Raw genomic sequence first — 20153 nt, forward strand, 5'->3', positions numbered from 1 at the left:
AATCCTCCTCCATTTACGTTTTAAAGAAAAAAGCTGAACATAGATGATTTCTTTGGCTTTTGGTTGCTTTCAGGGGTCTGCAAGTTTCATCCTGTTTTCTGTTTTGCTTTATCGCATATATTTTTGTTGTTGCCTGTCTTATAACAAGTGAGGCACTTTGGTCAGCTCAAGTTGTTTTAAAATATAGAGAACTGTTACACAAATTGTTAAAGGGACATTAACGTCCCTCTGAGTCAACAGCTGGTTAACACTAAACCTACAGCAGACATCTTGGGAAGGCATTAACAGTGTCTTTTTACTGGGTCTTCACTACAAAGCATCACAGAATGCTAGCCAACTGGTTGGAGTGGTGGGATGAAATCTGCACGCGGATGTTGGGATGTTTGTGACTGATGGGAAAAAGAAGGACGTATTTTCAAAGGGGAACAATGTGATCTACTTTAAGATATTTGGTAACTTCATGTCTAGTTCTACAGTCGCATGGCAAGGATACATGATCTCCACTTGTTCATACGAAGCTGATGTTGGGTTGACGTGTTCAGATCTTTAAAGTGGCAGTTTTGCCCTGACTTGAACCAACAGTTAGTAAAAATTAGTAACAAGAATGCCATTAAGAGAAGATTAGTTAGTTCAGGCCAACCGCTCCGAAGCTGCCAGTCGCCTCTAAAAGATTGGAAATCAAATCCTTTTGTTGTTTAGAGTCAACCGCACATGAAGCTGTATGTTCAGTTTCAAAGTAGTGACTGACCTCTCTGTCGAACTGTGAGAGCGGAGCGTCGCCACAGTCCATTCCCCCTCCAGAGGACAGGGAGCTCTCAGAGGGAGACGTCATGGTCTGTCGTTTGGACCCGTAGCTTCCTCCTGACAGCTCCCTGCGCAGAGCGCTGCCGTTCTGGGAGGACGAACCTGGAAGGAGAGGAACCGAGGGAGTCACAGGGAGGCCCCGAACATCATCTGATAAAGGTAAAGTCCCTCTTAGGTTGTTGATTTAACGTTGAAATCCATGAAAACAATCCCCTCTTGCCTTAAAATGGCTCAGATGTAACTCTACACTGCCTCCTCTAGAATGTGCAGCTCTATGAAGTCCCTGCCTCTCTTTGCACTCAGTTCAAGCACACCAGCTCACCTATGACTCAAACACTGTAAAACCACTAATTAATGCAGCCACACATGCTCAAACTGACGATGAAGATGAAGAATGACACAAAGAACTCTGCCCTGCAGGTCGACAGAATTTATTCCTAAAGTTTGTCACGTATTAAACCACAGAAGTCTGAATCTACATTTTTGGGACTGTAATTTGTACACCACAGTTAGTAGAAATGCGTAACTATGGCACTGGCTAATATTTTACTGACAATATGTCTTCTAGCATATAAAAAAAACCTCAAAAAGACATGCTACAAAGATAAAACGTGATGTTCCGCAGAGAGGGTCTTTGACTGGATTGTGTTTTCTGTACTGCTGTTACTCACGTATGCCCAGTCCGCTGCTGGCGCTCATGGATCGGCCCGGCTCGGCCCGGTTCTTGGTGATGGAGGGGATGCTGACTGACCCGCTGAATCCCGCACGGCTCTCCTGAACACGGACGTTCTGGTTTAAACAGGCAGGGACCAAACACACGCACAGAAAAGACAGAGTGCAGTGCAGGGGAGAGGAGTGAGGATGGTGCACAGATATAAACACAACATGCTCAATGCAAATGTGGTCCACGTGTGATCTGAGTATTGAGGCTGGAGCAAAAAAGACACATGTGCACGGACTGAACAAACACAAAGCAGCTCAGGTGGAACAAGATCGGGACATTTTAGTGGATAAAGTGACGTGATGGTGAAGAGTTCCTCAATGGGATTCAACATTTCAGGTCAGTTTATGAAGTCGGTGATAAAATGGAAACTAGACAACTTCCTGTGCTCAGATTTCAGTGTTAACATGCTGTACGTCTCAGTAAAGGCAGTGAGGACGCTGCTCCTGTAGCTTTCTGTGTAAGCTTTCATTGTGTTCGTATTTGCATGTGTTTAAGCAAAGACAAGTCTGTGAGAAGGCTGTGTGCACATGTATGGATTTATGTATGTCTCTGTTCATATGTGTACCATGGGCAGGTCTTTAAGGATCTGGATCCCGTCTCCTGGTCCCATGTGGGCCACGTGGTTGAAGTTGGTGGGATTAGAGATTAGCTTGTTCCTCATCTCTGGATCTCGTAGCATCTCTCTGGAATCACAAACACGAGTTGAACCACAACGAAGATCAAAGCAACAGATTAAGTAAAACTAAAATCATCCATCTCTTTTCCATTAAATATCATTTGTATCTGAAGGGTAAACACTTTACCGTTTGATTTTTGTGACAACTATGAAATGTCTGCATCGTATATTATTGTTTGCTCTGCATGCTCCTGAATGGAAATTCAGTTTCAGAAGTAGGTGTAAGAGATTTTCAGTGACAACTGCAGTCTATCGTCTGTCATTTTTTCTCCCCACATTTTGTATGATGAGCCTGCACACTGTTCTAATCCAAACTAAAAGCAGTGTTTCTATTACTGTTATTAACTGCAATGTTTTCAGTCTTTTCTTGGTGAAGCATGAACTGTTTCTGGGCCAGATGAGGTACGTAACCCCTCGAGTCAGTTCTGGGTCTCTTCTCCCAGTTGGATGTGCTCAGAAAACCTCCAAAGAAGCCCTCATATGGAAGAACTGCCTCAGCTGGTTCCTTTACTCTACTCCAAACTCCATCTAGATGTCCAAGTTCCTCCTACAATCACTAAAACTCAGATCAGCTGCTTGTATCTGTAATGTCATTCTTTCAGCGATTACCCACAGCTGATGACCATAAGTGAGGGTCGGAACGTAGACCGACTGAGCTTTGATTCGTGGGTCCTTTCTGCACCACAATGCTTCGATGCAACATCCACATTAATGCAAAGACAATAAACTATGCAGCAGTTGAAAACTCATCAGAAACGTTAGAAACTGGTACTAAACTTGAGAAACTTTCAACAACAGAACAAGAGGTCTACAATGTTTAAGGTGAACTTAGTGAAAACTAATAAGTGGTGACCTAGAAAAGGCTGTGACTCTGGTGATAAACAGTGAGTGTAAAGCTCTCAGGTACTCTACCTCCTCTGCTGAAGTCGCTCTTCTTCTGGCACCCTGAAAGAGAAGCGTCTCTTGTTGTTCATGCTGCGCACCATCTGCTTCCTGCTGTTGTCTGACGTCTCCGGGACGACAAGCTCATCACCCTCTGAAAGATCACAAACGAAGCCAGAGGCGTCTTTACACGGACGACTACAAAGCTTTTCTATTTTAGTTTGGAGGCTGACAGTGACGTGTCAAAGTTTTGCTTCTAACAAAACAAACTATGAGAAACAGAATAAAAGTCGCACAGAAAAACAATAGTAAAAAAGCAGCAGAGTTCAAGAGTTCAAGTCCTGCCATGACGACTGCCATAATCTTGCTAAATCCCAGATCCAGGCGTTCAACCCTTCCCTGTTCTAATGTTTCTCCACTAGAGCGGAACTGAAGACGGGCGATGGAAGAACATTGGCCTTGATGGAGGACTGAACTGTAAAAGTGCACCTTTAGCTGTTACTATGAGAAAGAAAATACTCTTAGAGTCACAAAAGTTATCTTCTACATGAACATGCAACTTATTCAGTTGGTAATACTGATTTTCACAATTTACTGGTACTGATAAAGATAAATACTGACATATTAATTACACACATATGACATTATTATAAATAATCCAGCATCAGTGACCATCTGGCTGATACTCCAACATAAGAACAACATACACTACAGTTATAGTGTCTGTCCACCTCCAGACAGTCAAGTTTTGATGGAATTCACTTTTCAAAAACACAATAAACGAAGTTACAGCTAAAAATGATTGATAGCATTATTAATATTATAACTTAACAGTTTTTCTACAGACATCACAATGATATTAGCGGGAATTATATTGGTTACAATAATAAAAACTGATGCGGTAACAGCCTTAGTTTGATTTAAACAAAGAGCAAACCTAGAACACAACTGACTTTATCCTGTCATCCGTTGGTGTTATGTGCAGCTGAGGTTCCTTTATCTCACAATACAAGCTTGACTAAAACTAAGATAAACCAAGATGTTTCATTAAATTTCAAGGGTGCTTCGATTTTCTGCGGCTTTATAATTTTCACTATTATATTTTACTTTCTACTCCACAACAGTTACAAGCACATGAAAATTTTAAATATGAAACATGCAATGAACCTATTATAATGAAGAAATTACCTAAAAGTGTGTTAAACAGGTGAAATTAGCTTGACGTACTACAAAATATAATGCTGCTTCAAGTTCATGCATCAGGAGCAACAACTGAAAAGTAACTTTTGCTTTTGATATTTCAATAATATATACATTTTACTGATATTTCTAAATAAGATTATGCAGGCAAGACATGTGCTTGTAATGGAGAACACAACTAAGAGTTCTTACCAGCCATCTTGTTCCTAAAGTAGATAAGCCGAACTGTTTCCAGCCCCAGCAGGTTCAGAGCGCCATCGATGTTCAGAGGTCGCACCTGAAGGAGAAGATGATAAATCTAACATCAGTAAACATTCTATAACTGATTTTCTTAGTATTTGATTTATTAAAAGGATTTACTCTGAGTACGCATCAAAATCTGAACTTTATTTTATCTAAATGAGGATGTGGGATTTAAAAGAATAAGAGAGGTTGCTACAGTGACGAGGCAAACACAACTGAGTGATTCAATCCACCAGGTGGAGCCAGAGAAGCCTCAAGTTACATCCACTGCTGCTGAAGCTTCAGAGGACACTGACCTTCTTTAGAGGGATGGTCTGAATCCACTCCATCGTGTTCACGTCAAACACATCGACAGCGTTCTCACTGTACACCGACAGGTAGGGGGCGTTGTAGCCTGAAGGAGAGGAAACATAATCCGTCATTAGACATGGTTATGTCTGTTTTTACTTTAAAATCTCAACCTATATTTCCATTTTTTTGTTATGGCATGAAAATATTTAAAAATATAATTGGGTTCTCTTTATCTACTTTTAGGACTTGTGTGAAAATGTGGTCGCCTCTTATGTTATTTTCTATTTGTGCAGAAATACAAAAAAATTCTAAATTGTATCTAGACTTTCAAGCTCCATCCACCATGTTGCATTTTCTATCTGCGTCTTCGGGTAAAAACAGCATAAAATAGGCAAAACTTCTGCACTCACAGGCGGCGTTGGGCACAGCTGGCCACATCAGCTCCTGCTGACGCGACCTGCGGCCCTGCGAGTCCACGTACACCCCGATGGCGCTGAAGCACAGCAGCAGCTCTTTGCTGGAAATCTCCACGGCACAGAGGGCGTCCAGGCCCTGCTGAGGGATGAAGGCCAGGGTGTGGTCCTCGTGGTGGAGCAGGCTGACCGGAGACATGTCACCGTGGACGCTGTGGAGGTTTTCAGAAGTTAGACTGAATGAATTATGGATTATATTTGACAAGGGTAGCATCTCTACTGTATTTAGATTCAGTTATAAACATGTAGCCTACCTGTAGCGCATGAAGCCGGACTGATAACCCACATAGAGACGCTCACTGAGCAGACCCATCCACTGGACTTGTCCCGGCGCCTGCAGCTCCCGAAGCCGACGGTGACGTCCTTTACTCTTATTCACCTGCAAGATTGAAAACAGTAATTTTCAGCAAATCATATAAATTGAGATAATGTAGATGCTGTTTGAATTAAAAATCTAAACAGCAAAAATAAGCACCAGCATAAGACCAGACATTCTATTATCCAACATACTGAAGCTATACGCAGTGTTTTCTGACCTCGTAACATATGATTTGTCTCTTCATGGCCACACAGAGGCAGGTGAGAGAGCCATTGCGGACCGGACCGGACACGATAGTCTGGCAGCCTTTCGTCTCAGCCAGCTTGTAGGACTCGGTCTCGCGGCCGTCCAGGGCCTGCGTGGGGAAGAGGCGGACGTGGCGGTTTCTGCCGGAGATGACCGCCAGCAGCTGCTCCTGGGGGATCAGGTCGATGTGGTGGACCTTCTTGTTGTCCCCCACCCGGATTATTTCTGAAGACGGAAGGACAGTGCAGAAGTGAGCGAAGAAAGTCCACTTCCTTTACAGACGTTAAACCAATGAACTTAATATGAACAGATGAGAAAATGCTGGATTTAAGTGGATCTTACCGTCTTTGGTGACATGGATGACAAAAAGGCCTTCCTCGTTGCCCAGGGCGACACGCTCATGATCTGAGGGCAAAGCAAACAAATGAAGCCGGTTAGAGGACACAAAAGGATTATTATGTGCAGAAAATGTTCTAATCTGTTTACTAGCTGCTATTTTCAAAACATGGCAATAATCATAACTGCTGGGCCCTGAGGCGGTTTCTAATTTAATTGGCTACAAATAGAAAAAAAATATCTCTTTCTGCCACAGCTACGCTCTCATAAACAAGGAGCTATTTATTCTTGAGATAATGAATGCACATGATGACAAGATAGAAGTGGAGTTTGTATATCTGTAATCTTGATTTGCAGAGAGATATTTCAGTCGGTTCTTTTAACAGCTCTTGTAGGTTTACTGTCCTCTGTGAACCTGGTTTTCCAGATGTTTTTGAGCTGAAACATGAGTGCTGAACGCCCACCTATGATAGCAGCAGACTGTGTGGTCTTGATGAGGGGCAGGGTGCTGTCGTACGCCTCCTTGGGGACGTAGACGAAGCGCTCCTTCAGCTTGTTCTTCTTGAGGATGCGGTGGAGCTCGTTGAGGAGGCCCACCCACTTGTTCCTCTCCTGGTCGCTGTCGGCCAGGATCAGGATGGAGGGCTTGTGGCTGCTGGAGGGGGAGAGCTGGGACGCCGTCACCTGAGGAGAGAACAGGGAGCAGGGAGAGCTCACGTTATACATTTTATAGTATATTTTGTGAAAACTTCGTGTATCAAAGATCAGCTTCTAAACCGAGGTGATTCATATACCAGTAGATGTATTTCCATAAAACTGTCACCTGAACTGGAATCAAACTTTTGAAATGTCAGACAAAAAACTTCAAAGAGAAAATGAAATTAAGGGGTTGCTTCCATGAACTGCTTTGGCATGAAAAAACTAATCTGTGCAGTGACATCAGAAGGTGGCGGTGTATGCTGGCAGTAGAAAAAAAAAAGGAAAGCATAACAGTAGTTGGAGAAGAAAACACAACTTTATCCACCTAATCAAAAAAATGAATAGACGTCTTCAGGAATTGCTTCCAATTGATAAAACTGTAATCATTCTTTGATGTCGGCTGGTATTGATCATGCTTTATCCAGTATGGAGACAAAGACAACAAAAGAAGCAGAAAGTGCTGTTCAGTCATGTGAGTTAAATGTTTGCTCCATCAATCAGTGTTTCTATCTCACATTAACTATTTATTTAAGAAAAAAAATGTCACCTCAAGCAGGGCAAGCATAAAAACTTTTTAACAAAATTGGGGAGTTTTTAAAATTTTGCCATTTCGTTTTCTAATGCTACACTTCAAATTAAAAATAAAACCATGTTATGAAAACACAGTTACTCTGACAGCAATAATTCAAATTAGAAATGGATAGCAAATGTTCTCAGGACATGGAGGGTTTCACAGGAACTGACAAATACTTGTGCTTCCTGAATTTTTATTTTTATTTTTCCAGGGACAAATCAAACTTTAATAAAAAAAATAAAATAAAAATAAAAAATGCCAAGAACTGCAGCAAACCCATAACAATGAACTCACTCTGAATATACAGGGAATGTCCTTGCGGCTGGCGTGGATGACATCGGAGGCCAGGACAGAACTGACAGAAAACTCTTCATCCCTGGAGGACAGATTGACAGATCAAACAGTTAGATATGAAGGACAATGTCACAGTCAACAGTGTTAACTGAGGATGAACAATTCATCCATTTCAGATAGCGATTAGAAACAATGCAATTGGCACGTTGCAAAGGCTGCAATTTAGGACATACATTATGTAGCATGAGTTTAAACTGTGTGTCAGAGGTTTTACAAATTCATTACAACATGTTAACATCTCCTACTACTTGCTGTCGAGCAATAAACCATCCTGGACTGAAGGTTCATGTGCAAATTCCAAGTATTTTAAGGGAGTATTCATCAGAGCTGCAACTGCTGAATATGTATTTTCACAACTGATTAATTCTGTCAATTTGTTCGCCCAATTATTTGGTCTGAAGACATCAGAAAACAGGGAAAAAATCCAATATGATGCTTTGATAAGTCTCGTTTTATCTCATGTTCTGTTAACTATCATAGAAGACAAAAAAAAGCTAAGATGGAGCCAGTAAATCTTTTGCTTCAAACAACAAAACAAATGACATTCCATCTCATACCACAAGAAGCTCGTAGTACCTCTCTTACCTCATATCTATGACTTGGCTGACTACTACACTTGGTTGTGTTGCTTTTCCTTCTCCCAGTTCATAGAGGAACAGTTTGAAGTCACAGACCACAGCCATCGCTCTCTGCCAACCTTTCTTCACCCCTGTTGGTTTGGGCACCTGGAACAGACGCAGAGACCCGGTTTATCTGAGAGCTGCTACAACAAGAATCCTCAAACATTGATTCTGACAGTCTTGTCATTTCGACTCTGAATGCCACAAATATTGACAGTGCTCAGAGTAGAAATATTTGGGCATTTTGATCGATGAGAAACTCACTTTTAAGCTTCATGTGTCAGCACTGGTGATTAAACTACCTCAAAAAACTGTCTTTTTTTTTTTTTTTTAAAGGGGAATAAATTATCATCAACACTTATTGGATAACAGTGAAATCTTATACATGAATCAGCAACTCTGAAGCCACTGGATGTTGTTTATCATTCTGCACTAAGATTTATAACAGTCATTATTGTGAGCTATGTACTAAAGTTGGATGGCCCTCGCTCTCTGTAAGGTGTGATAGACGCTGAGCTTTTTTTTATTTATGAGGCTGCCGCTGTTTTTTTCCCTTTACCTCATCACTACTGTCTTTCAATGCAGGCTCTTACCAAACACACTCAGGTGACTGGATTACGCTGCAGGTGGCATATTTGTTTTATTTTTGTAATTTTTTTACTGAATTTGAAAAATCCGGTTTTATTCACTGTGAACCTGCAACATGGAATAATTTGCGAAACAGTCTAAAGCTTGACTTGTTCATGTTTTTAATTTTGTCCTGTTTTAACCCCAGCTGCTCTGGTTGTAGTTGACTCATTTGTTTCTAAAACTTAAGTGTACCAATTCGTGTTTTTATTTAACTAACTTTGTCTTTTAAAAAATTATTGTTATCAAATTTTATCTGTGTGTCCACATCTTTTATTCTCTTATTCAGGTACATTGAAATGAAGCCTTTCTATCTTCATGTACTCTGAGTATAAATAAAAGCTGACAATTAAGTGTGCACCAAAAGTTGTATTTCATGTTTATGTGAGTGTAGGAGGACGGTAGGAAAAGTGAAAGTCAGATGTATTTAGGTTCAGATTCAATAAACAGCTCAGTGTCTCGAGGTATCTAAACACTTCACTTCCTCATTTCAACCACCTGAAGCTAAAGACAGCATAAAGCCTCTCACTCACCCTGACGTGCCCTTCGTACGCCGTACCGATGCCCCTCTGTGGGTCGATGCCCAGCGGACCCTTGGTCTGGTCTTGAGGCACCGGACACACAGCTGGAGCCTTGTCCGCACATGTTACATGGCAGGAGAAATTACACACTGTACACAAGGAGACAGAAGGACACGGGTCAATAAAAAGCACATTGTTACAACATTTAAACTGGTGGTTCGGTTCCGATGTTAAATTTTCCTGATTATGTTTTTAACGTTAGCTTGAAACTATATGAACAGGAATCATCATAAAAGCAAAAAATATGCACATCCTCAGTAAGGATCTAGCAATAATAAGCCTAGCCAATCACACAGAAATTATTTTGCCGACGGTGCTAGCTTAAGGCTATCACTAAGAGGTGTGCTGTGCCTCTTGGCCTGTTGCTAACGCTATTTGGAGTACCCATAACATCTTTCTAAAGCAAGATGAACATCGGCAATCTGTTTAAACTGACAGACACAACTGTCTAGCAGAGACACAACCTGTAAAAACTGAACAAGAAGCACAGCCACAAATCACAAGATTGACTACTGAAGGCAGCTGCAGGTGACCTCAAAACAGTATGTGAAACAAATACTGCTTTAGGATTTGGGCCTTAGTGGACAATAAAAATGACAGAACAGCGAAAGATTAACGAAACAGAGAAGAACAGCAGGAAACAAACTGACGAATCTCAATAAATCAATCTCACAGTGAACAGAGCAGAAAGTCCTAATGTCATCACCCCTATTCCTGCTGCACATTTTTAGTTATAATAATCCATATTAATAAAGAAGCCTAGTTATGAATGACAGGTTTCCTTTCATCACATGCTGCTAATATAAAAGATTTAATGTATATCAGCTCCAAATATCGACTACGTGTCTTTCTTGATTAGTAGACAGTCAATAGTGTTTGCAACCTTAAACAGTTTCTATTCCTTTCCTTTTCTTACCTTCGCACGTACAACCTTGACGAATGAGTCCCACCATGAGGGAGGTGCACTGGTTACACTTAGTGGGCGTGTTGAATGACTTCACTACGAACTGATGTGCTTTGGGCTGCAGAGGACGCGAATGAGCAAGAGAGACATAATCAGCGGTTATGAAACATAATAACACGAAGCAACAGTGAATCGTGACACCGCAGGACAATGTCTAACTTTAGGCGAGGAGCGTCCAATGCTGCCGTAGCCTCCTGAGCGCATGGTGGGGGTCTGAACTGTACGAGGCGGATGGTCTATCAACTGCAAGACACAAAAACATTGAGTGGTGAGATTCATGACTTTGCGCCGGTTGTGGTTTCTCCAATAAATTAGTGTAAACAGGCACCGAGGCCAAAGCTTCCCAAGAACAAGCTTAAGCAAGAATTCTGTGACAGACTTCACAGGTAAAAGTGGAGGTGAAGGGAAAACAGTTTGTCATATTGGGGCAAATGTGTAGATTTTGCAAGTAAAATTGATCTAGTTTCCCAGAGGATCATATGAGTAGAAAATGTATATATCAAGGTCATGAAGTTGTATCTTCTCCAACTGTGGTTCACAAGCACTTTCTTCAGTTGTGAACACCGTTCAGAAAGCTCAGCGATAGGACACTGGTATTCACTTTCTGCACCATATTTAACAGGAGCTGAGTTTAATTTAGAATTACCGGCCCCAGTCAGTGTTCTCATTCCTATCAATGTGCTGCTGCTTCCTCGCATTTCTCCTTAATTAAATCACTTCAAATTCACAACGGATGACCGACTTGACAGTCCGAGCTTTGTGAATTGAGAAGTTTCGGCGAAACATGTAATTGCAAATTGTCGATTTAAATATGTGGGAGTATGCTCTTGTTGACCTTCAACATGCCAAACATAGATGGAGAGTTTTTAGGCAGCATTCTAATGTCAAGCGAGTCAACATAGAAGAGGCAACAGTGCTTGCTAAAGTGACTGCCTTCTGTCATTAAGATAAAGGGCGCATTTACGTTAATGCTCCTCACAAGTACATTAAGACAAACCCAATGTAATGCACTAACAAATAAAGAACTAAATCCAAATCAGCTATGAAATCATACATTTCAAACTGTAGCTCACCTGTCTAACGTGAGGAAAAGTTCACAGTGTGACTAGTCGTTAGATTCTGATTGATCCTGTCTCTATGTTGGGATAATTTGTGATCATGACTAATTAATGAAGTTATTGCTGTTGTTTAATGTTGTTGCTGTTTAGCTCTCTCTTTGGAGACTCTCATATGGATCCTGCTGCTGTCGGATGCTGCGGGTATTTAATAAACTAAGAAGAAAGACTCCAAAAAAATAGCTGGAAGCAACAAACTTCCACTCCTGTTAGTGTTTTGTCAAAACCTTGAATATTGATGAGCCTCATTATTCTGATCCACTAGTCTCTGTCCTAATCATGATCTTTTTTTTTTTTTTTTTTTAAATGTACAATTCAGTTTGCAATAGATGTGAAATTGTAGAATAAAGTGAACAAGAAAAATGTTTTGTGATTTTGGCATGCAAACTGTGTCTCCAAAATTGGAGCTAAAATAACTTGTCGATTTTGGGTAGTTATTCATTGATGCCATGACATCAGTTCAGACTTGTACCATGTTGAAAGTGATATGAAACTGTTACTAGGTCAGACCTAGTAGGATTGCTGCCATAAAGGTGGCATGTTCAGATGCTGTCCCTAAAATGGAAAGGAGTCCATGTCTGAGGGGCTTTACAGATGGAGTGGCTGCTAAGACCTTAAACAGGTAACCAATAGTCATTCAGATGTACCCTTGTGCTCAAAGTCTGGGGAAGTGGCTGAGTCTTTGTGGTTGTAGTCAACAACACTAGAGTTTTTTTGCCCAGACTTGGGGATTATCTGACCTCTATGGGCTCCATATCACTAGCCATGGAGGGTGAACGTGAGCGGGACTTGAGGTGGGATTTAGGGTCATCTTCCCGAGATGGAGTGTTGGAGGGGGTGAAGTTATCCATAGAGTCCACCTGAAGAGAGAGAGTCAGGGAGCAGGAGAGACAGGTAAGAAAAGATCGACACAAAGGGAAGATGAGGAGGATGGGAGGAAGAAACAGTGATGAGGAAGGGATGGAGACAGAGGGAAAGAGGAAACCGTGTTAGTTAAACCATATTAGGAGATCAATATGCAGCATCCATGCATACAGAGAAGGACAAGCACCAAAATACACCAGTGGAAAACACAATGAAGAGATATTGTGGTCAAGATATGCGTCATATCCACAGAACCGTCACAGCTACAGAGGAAAACTGACCACAACTTTACTGCACCCCCATGTACAACAACACATCCCAGCCCGATGACCATGCCAACTTAAAACACCACAAGCATAAACCATAAACCATGCATGGCCATTCACAAATAAAAATAAAATAAACACAAGGACACCAATGCACACATAGCAATACCACATACAGATAAAATACAAAAAAAAATCAAACATTAACACTTTTGAGAACACACAAAAAAGTTTTTCAGAACCCCCTGCCATGCAATCAGACAGCCACAGTGAACACACAGGACACGCACACACGAATTAAACATCAGCACATTGATAAAGGCTTGGTAAGATCTCAGAGCGCTGTGATGGTGCTTACACGTCTGCCTTTGCTAGTTGGGCCAACGGATGGCGAGCGCTTCAGTGGCAGGAGGAGAGGCAAGAGAGTGGCAGAGACACAGAGATGAGTGAACGTCAGAAAGGCTTTCTAACACACATGAACACATATTCAAACAGGCTGAGGGAGAAACATGGAAATGGTAGCTGTGTTATATTAGACCAGTGGTTCCCAACCTTCAGTTTCTGATGTAGCACTGCCTCAACAGCACAATAAACTCAATATAGAGCCATTTATTAACTTTTAGATAACCAGTTCAGCTGTTTATCTATGATCTTTCGGCTTGCTATCCTTGGTGTTTGACATACGTGTTGATGTGCAACTGCCTCATTCTGGTTGTTGTAAATTTACTGACAATCACACCAATTTGTAATCATATTTCGCCACATGACACAAATATATGGATATACTTCTCTAGCTAACCCTCTGAACCCAAAAGAATTTATGGACATTTTTTGCTCAACTTTCCTGCATCTCTATGGAAACAGGACAATCATGGCGACAAGTAGTACAACTGTGCAGAAGGACACAGTTATTATGCCATAACTCACAAGTAAGATAAAATGAAAATTGAATTTTTTTGATTATGTATTTCTACAAAAACAGAAAAAACTTGGAACTTTTTAAACAATTTGTCAAGTGCCTGCATGTGTGACTAATACTAAGAAAACTGGAGACTCTACAGACTATAGATAAATCACTATTTCCATTTTTACAGCCTCTCAAAATAGGCCTTTTTCACACTACTCTGCATACCAACTGTAGAAAGCTATTTCACCATGCTGAATGGATCTTCCAACAACTTGCTGCTCTGTATACCATTTTGAGCCATGCTGCATTTATTTTATTTATCAAGTATGCTGTGTTCTCCTCTCAAGCTCTCAAATGTTTATGCACTTGTCTCCAATCCACTCTGTTTAAACAAAGCCTGCTGAATATTTCCTGAATTTTTGTCACTGTTGGTCACAGTTTTTCAGTCATAGCTTCTCAGTTGGGTGGGGACAGCAGATTTTTTTAGTGTTTCACAGGCGTGAGTTTATTTTTGGTGAGTTTTAAATAAGACATGCAGAATAAAATTATTTAGATGAAATATCGCAAATTTAAGCTTAGATGTGGATCATTTTCCAGTTGCAACCGCACAGCCTACCCGATTCATTCACAGATATGGAAAGGAAAGTTGAAAAAGTGATAATTCATTCTTTTTTTTACATGCTGTCTCTGATAAATGGCAATTTTCTAAAGATAACATGCCTTTCAAACCTGCCTCCAGCTGTTGGGTTTCAGAGGGTTAAGCCACAATTTCTATGTTTCGGTTGAGTTACTTGAGTCAGCTGAGTTTTCCAATTTAAGCGTCACCTCGGGGCTCAGGCACCCCTGGTTGGGAAGCACTGCATTACACTACTGTTTGTCCACGAGGGTTGAACTCAGGACAGAGACTGAAAGGAATGGATGGGTGCTAATGATAAAAATACACATGGCAATGAGAAGGGAGCAGCTTGGGAAAGTCAGTACGGAGCACAGTGACAACTCAAGTTCTGTCTAAATAATGAAAAATCATGAATAACAGGAAATGAAGAATATAAATAATGTGATCAACCTGGTTCTATTCAGTCCTAGCACTAAAAAAAAGCAGAAGTAGAGCCATTCAAACAGTCCACTAACCTATGAGGCCTAGTAAGCACCTAAATACAAAAGGCAGCACACTGCAAAAATGTCCACCATAACAAGTGTTACGGTGTAACTAGAGAAGCATCTTATTTTCTTAAAGCAAAGACAAACAGGGTCAGATAATTCTACTCTGACCAAAGCAATTGCTGTAAAAAAAAATGCTGTAAAATATCATATGTAATGGATGTTTTTGTCTGCTGTTTTGTTTTAAGAAAAATAAGATTAATTTCTTGTTAAAATGACATTTTTCCAGTTGATCCACAGTTGATCCTGGCAGCAACACACACAGTATGCACATACATACATCTATACTGTCCTTCTCATCTAGTATTAATGCCCACAGTCCTACAGCTACAGTTACATATACATTACACACACACACACACACACGGTCCTCCACCTGACCAAGATAAACTTACATCTTCCCAAAACTCAATTAAAGAAGATGAGGATGAGGAATAAGAGTCCTGATGTAGCAGAGAGTGAAGCAAGAAAAAAAACAACAACCAAAAAGATAAAACAAAAATAAAGACATAGGGGGAAAAAAATCATGTGAACAAAAATAATAAAAACATGAAGAAAAAACTGAACCAATGAAATCTATTTCAAAGTTGGACACGATTGTAAATCTTTAATTGAAGGCTGATAAAGGCTTTTTTTTCTTGAATACTTACATCGAACTGATCGAGGGCTGAAGTGGGGGCGTTGAGAAAAGCCAAGAAGGAATTCTGGGAATCCTGGTGCTTGACACCTATAGACACAGAACAAATAACACAACCACGGTTAAGTACGTGATATTAAAACATCAAAGGGTGACTTAAACAAAATGAGTCACAGGACTGTTTCTAAGAAAGGGGGGGTGGGCTCATATGACCTCAGAAACAATACATTTCCGTGAACGTAGCACATGATTTTATTTCTCAAATGTGGTGACTGACGTAAAACCCTCTAATTTGGTTCTGTTGAGTGTGGCAAAACCCTCTTTTACTCAGATAATCTTTCACGAAAAGTTTCAGAGTGTGCAGTGTCCATTTACACACAGCACACAATGCACAGAGACAAAGTACACTTATATCATCACCACTGTGTATGGACAAAAACATAACTGGAATGCAAAATTAGTCTTTTTGTTTGCATCACTTTGTCATTAGCAGTTTAGGGGGCCCCAAATTAAAAAGTGTGTAAAGCATGACAAGTAAATGTTACACAAAAATAAATATGGCACGTTTTATGTGTAAGTTGAAGTAGTTTTCTTATATTGCTCAGTGAATGTGGACATTTAAAAAGCATCGTATGTTATATCTGCACCTGCCTTGACAATAATTAAATGTTAATTAAGCTACAGGAGACATCTGATGTTCTCTGCAATTAGGTGGAATAAATACGTGCAGATGTTGGTCTTAGCATCAGCGGCTGACCAAAATGATTAGGAAAATATGAGGGAATCCAATATACTGCATCCTATGTGGTAAACAAAAACAGCTTTTTCCATGTCATTCTTGTGTGTTTTATTGTTGTATTTACCTCTTCGTAGCCGCAGCTCCTCTGTCTCCTTTTTCAGCCGGTCGATCTCAGCCAGGAGTTCCTGGTTTTTACTCTCCACCTCCTGCAGTTTACTGGTGGATCAGAGGCAATGATGCATCAGATATTGTTCAGCAGTAGTCGTCCGTTATTATTCAGCTGTTATAGTCAAGTAAAGGTACCATTCTGTGGAAATGCTGTTGGCCTTGACTTTGTTCAGTTCGTCCTGGATGCTCTGCTTGGCTCTGATCTCAGTGTCCAAAGCCGACTGCAGCTCCAGACGTGCCGACATGTCCAACTTGGCGAAACGGCGCATCTTCCACGGCATGTCCTGAGACGGGGTTAAAAAAAAGAGCTAAAAGTTAGTGAATGACAAAGTTTAAGAGCAAAAGCAGGGGCTGAAAGGAGAAAAGAGACACATGCAAAGCAAATTCTATTATTGTATTAGCGGTGACTTGTTTTATAAGATAAAGCAGACAAGATATGATACAGCCTTTAATCTCCCAGGAAGTACGATGCATTACTGAAAATAAAAATAAGAAAGCTAAAATAAGACTAGAATAGAAAAGTAAGAAGTAATCCAGGGAATGATACTGACACATGATAATGAAATATTACACGATATACATTTAAGTCACACTGTAGGTTTATTGTCTTTACAATTTATAATCAACAAATGCTTGCCTATCAACAATAACAAGGCCAAATCTGCAGCAAATGGAAACGGTGCTTGTGTGTTTATCTTACCGTGGCTCTTGCTCCCAAACTGGTGCTTCTTAATCCCTCCAGCTCTTCTGTCATCTTAGTGGCCAGAGCCTGCAGGTAGCCTCTAGCATCCTTCTCATCACTCACCCTGCAGCAAACACACACACTGCATTACTATACATGCAAATATTTTTGAAAGACATACTCCCTAAAGGCCGAAATCTGATCATAACAGTTTTGTAGTGCTGTAGTCGATCAGAGGAAATCTTGTACCTACTTGTCGGCCAATTGATTTTTCATATTAAAAAACAAAACAAGAAACATCTTAAATATTGTGTCTAAATTAAGTAAAAGTACGCTGTATCTGCTAGTCTTAGTAGTCTAAATGAATTATAAATAAACACAAAAAACTAGTATCTGCAGCGCATTAAATTACTTTAACTTGGTTAGTATGTACTGAAACAATAACAATAGATTCTGAACAGATCAGCGAGCATTTGCCCATATGAATTCCTTAAAAAAGATCTACATCAACTTGTAATACAAGCACGATAACTATTGAAAAACATAATGTGCATTAGATGATCTGACATGTTGGTTGTTCGCAAAGTTCACACTTTTTGTTGATCGGATTTAACAACTTGCAGGCACAATGACAGCATTTTTTTTATTTTTATTTTTTTACAGGGAGTCAGTTCATTTGGAGCCAACTCACAGTAAAAGTTCAGTAAACATTAAATGAGTTAGACCTAATATTCTTCATCAAGTTGAGTGAGTTCAAAGTTGTGAAAACAAACGGGGTGTTTATAGGTAGTCTGGTCCTCCCGCCACCAAAAATAATGGAAGGTTGGTGATGTAGCATTTTTTTCTATTTATGAAAACAACATTGGCGACTGCCTGACCGGTGAGAGTTTGGTCAGATATGAGCATCACAGACCAACCAATCTATCAGCCCTACTGTTTTGACAGTACATTAACTTGTTTTTAGCCTAAATACATACACACACTACAACAGTTTTCCACTGTCTGTCATTCAGAGCTGTGACAAGTTACTTTAACCTTTCTACAAACATCCTTCAGCAAAAGGATGGAAAACAAACGAACATGCAAAAAATGTCAACACTGCCTTTAAGACGATTTGACATAACTCTACTTAAGATGCTGTGACTTAAAAACACACTTATTACTAGCTACACACACAAACACAAAGAAACATGGACACATGTTCAGCCTGCAGGTAGCTTTTGTTCCTCCGTAATCCTCAACACCCGGCTAGAATAAACACAAAGTATGAACTTAAACTGACCCTGCTTGTACATATTCTGACTTTCACATGCATGAACCCTGAAACTTAAAGTTGCACATAATTTTTCATATTCAAACGTCAGAACATAAGAGGATTACTTGTATATTTTGACCACTGTAATCTTATTTCCTTGTGCAGTCCCCTGTGGCCGCCACCAGGGGGCAACGCTGATCACTAAATCATTTTACGCATAGTTTCCAGACTACATTTGTACATGCATGTTGGGAATGTGCAAGTGCCTGCATCTCTGCATGCATTGTGTGTGTGTGCATGTGTGTGTGTGTGTGGTATGTGTGCTATGTAGAGACTGCAGGCTCGTCCAACAGAAGGAGGCCGAGCAGCTGGCGAGGTGTCAGCTGCAATGGGAAGTGATCTGAGAGGAAGGGAGGGTCAAGTAGCTCTACGATCTTCAAAGGTATGTGAGAAATGCTGTAGTTGTACTGTCAGGAGGAACCCAATATGCTACTAGAAAGACTGTGTGTGCGTGTGTGTCTGTTTGCACTTTGCGAGGCTGAATATAGCCGTCTTTCACTCTGTGCTATACAATCAGTGGGAAAGTATATGCCTCAGCAAGTATTTGGGACATTTGAGAAGGTTACTGTGTGCCATGCGTTTAGCTTTTTAGGCGTGAGTGTGTTGTGTGTCTTTACCACTGGATGATTTCTGTGATCTGGGCCTCCCAGTGAGCGACGCTCTCCTTTTTATCAGCCAGCTCCCTCATCTCATCCTCCAGCTGCCGGTTGGAGCTGTTCACCTTCTCGAACATGCTGGTCAGCTGAAGGAGGAGGCACACACAGAAGATCACATAAAACACATTATAAAAACGTGTTTAACCGTAAAGCTGTCATGAGTTGGAGTCTGACACCTGTTAAATGGGCTGACATATACATCAACACCACGACTTTACATTAGAAAACCATACTGTGTAATGAGTCTAACAGTTGCTGTGTGACTGCGAAGGTGCTCAGGCTTGCACACGATGACTGCTTCAGTATATACACATGTAAAATTAATTTCTATATTGTTGAAGACAGATTTTATGATTCAGCTCCCAGATGGTCCATCATACAGGACCACAGAGCTACTAAAGAGGTGTGTGTACTCAAACACATACTTGCTAGCTAAAGACAAGGACACTTGTAAAGTGGAATTCTTTAAAGGGCCCATATCATGCACACTTATGAGTTTATAATTATATTTTTAGGATCTGCTAGAATAGGCTGACCTTAATGATTAAAATTGCATTATTTTTCCTTATACTGCACATTGCTGCATAATCTCTCCTCATCCTCTGGCTACATCCACACTAATTGGTTTTCATCTTAAAAAAAGAAAACAATCTCCATCCAGACAAGTGTTTTAGCTCTATTTTCAAAATTCCCACTGTGCATGCTATCGTAAAAGTGCTCATCACACAATCACTCATGTTAACTGGGTTGCTTGGTTGTAAGAAATACTACCGATTAATACAGAATGTGCCAAAGATTCAGATCGTGCAATAAGTAGCCTGCTTGGTTCTTTAATGACAGAGCTCACAAACTATTCCCGATTCTGATTAGAAATACAAACATGCAGTCCATTCTCCAGCATTGACACAGTTCAATTGGGTCTGGTTATGTGTCAATACCTTCGCAAAAGTAGCTCTAGTGATGTTACAATGGTGGACTGTGAGGAGGCTGCCCATTCTAGGCTGGTTAAGCACATGGTGATGCTGAGTAG

General features: G+C 40.5%; 1 protein-coding gene across 4 annotated transcripts in view; it reads right to left on the reverse strand.

Annotated features, from left to right (window-relative positions):
- The window catches only part of cdc42bpab (CDC42 binding protein kinase alpha (DMPK-like) b), a 97354-nt gene that overhangs the window by 6366 nt on the left and 70835 nt on the right, over positions 1 to 20153 (reverse strand). For 2 of the 4 annotated variants that reach the window (XM_008304934.1, XM_008304933.1), the window contains 23 exons: positions 19085 to 19209; positions 17171 to 17276; positions 16606 to 16754; positions 16427 to 16518; positions 15577 to 15653; positions 13217 to 13255; positions 12469 to 12588; positions 10773 to 10856; positions 10566 to 10671; positions 9602 to 9738; positions 8407 to 8546; positions 7762 to 7843; positions 6659 to 6878; positions 6201 to 6263; positions 5830 to 6083; positions 5548 to 5672; positions 5231 to 5445; positions 4826 to 4923; positions 4479 to 4563; positions 3117 to 3240; positions 2094 to 2211; positions 1476 to 1593; positions 749 to 906 (listed from right to left, as the gene is read on the reverse strand). In XM_008304934.1, coding sequence (XP_008303156.1) covers positions 749 to 906; positions 1476 to 1593; positions 2094 to 2211; positions 3117 to 3240; positions 4479 to 4563; positions 4826 to 4923; positions 5231 to 5445; positions 5548 to 5672; positions 5830 to 6083; positions 6201 to 6263; positions 6659 to 6878; positions 7762 to 7843; positions 8407 to 8546; positions 9602 to 9738; positions 10566 to 10671; positions 10773 to 10856; positions 12469 to 12588; positions 13217 to 13255; positions 15577 to 15653; positions 16427 to 16518; positions 16606 to 16754; positions 17171 to 17276; positions 19085 to 19209 — 2835 coding nt within the window. The remainder of the gene's footprint in view (positions 1 to 748; positions 907 to 1475; positions 1594 to 2093; positions 2212 to 3116; positions 3241 to 4478; positions 4564 to 4825; positions 4924 to 5230; positions 5446 to 5547; positions 5673 to 5829; positions 6084 to 6200; positions 6264 to 6658; positions 6879 to 7761; positions 7844 to 8406; positions 8547 to 9601; positions 9739 to 10565; positions 10672 to 10772; positions 10857 to 12468; positions 12589 to 13216; positions 13256 to 15576; positions 15654 to 16426; positions 16519 to 16605; positions 16755 to 17170; positions 17277 to 19084; positions 19210 to 20153) is intronic. The other 2 variants (XM_008304935.1, XM_008304936.1) reach the window with 1 other exon arrangement.

The sequence above is a fragment of the Stegastes partitus genome, unplaced genomic scaffold, assembly GCF_000690725.1.
Source record: "Stegastes partitus isolate 25-593 unplaced genomic scaffold, Stegastes_partitus-1.0.2 Scaffold2355, whole genome shotgun sequence".
NCBI classification, from domain to species: Eukaryota; Metazoa; Chordata; class Actinopteri; family Pomacentridae; genus Stegastes; species Stegastes partitus.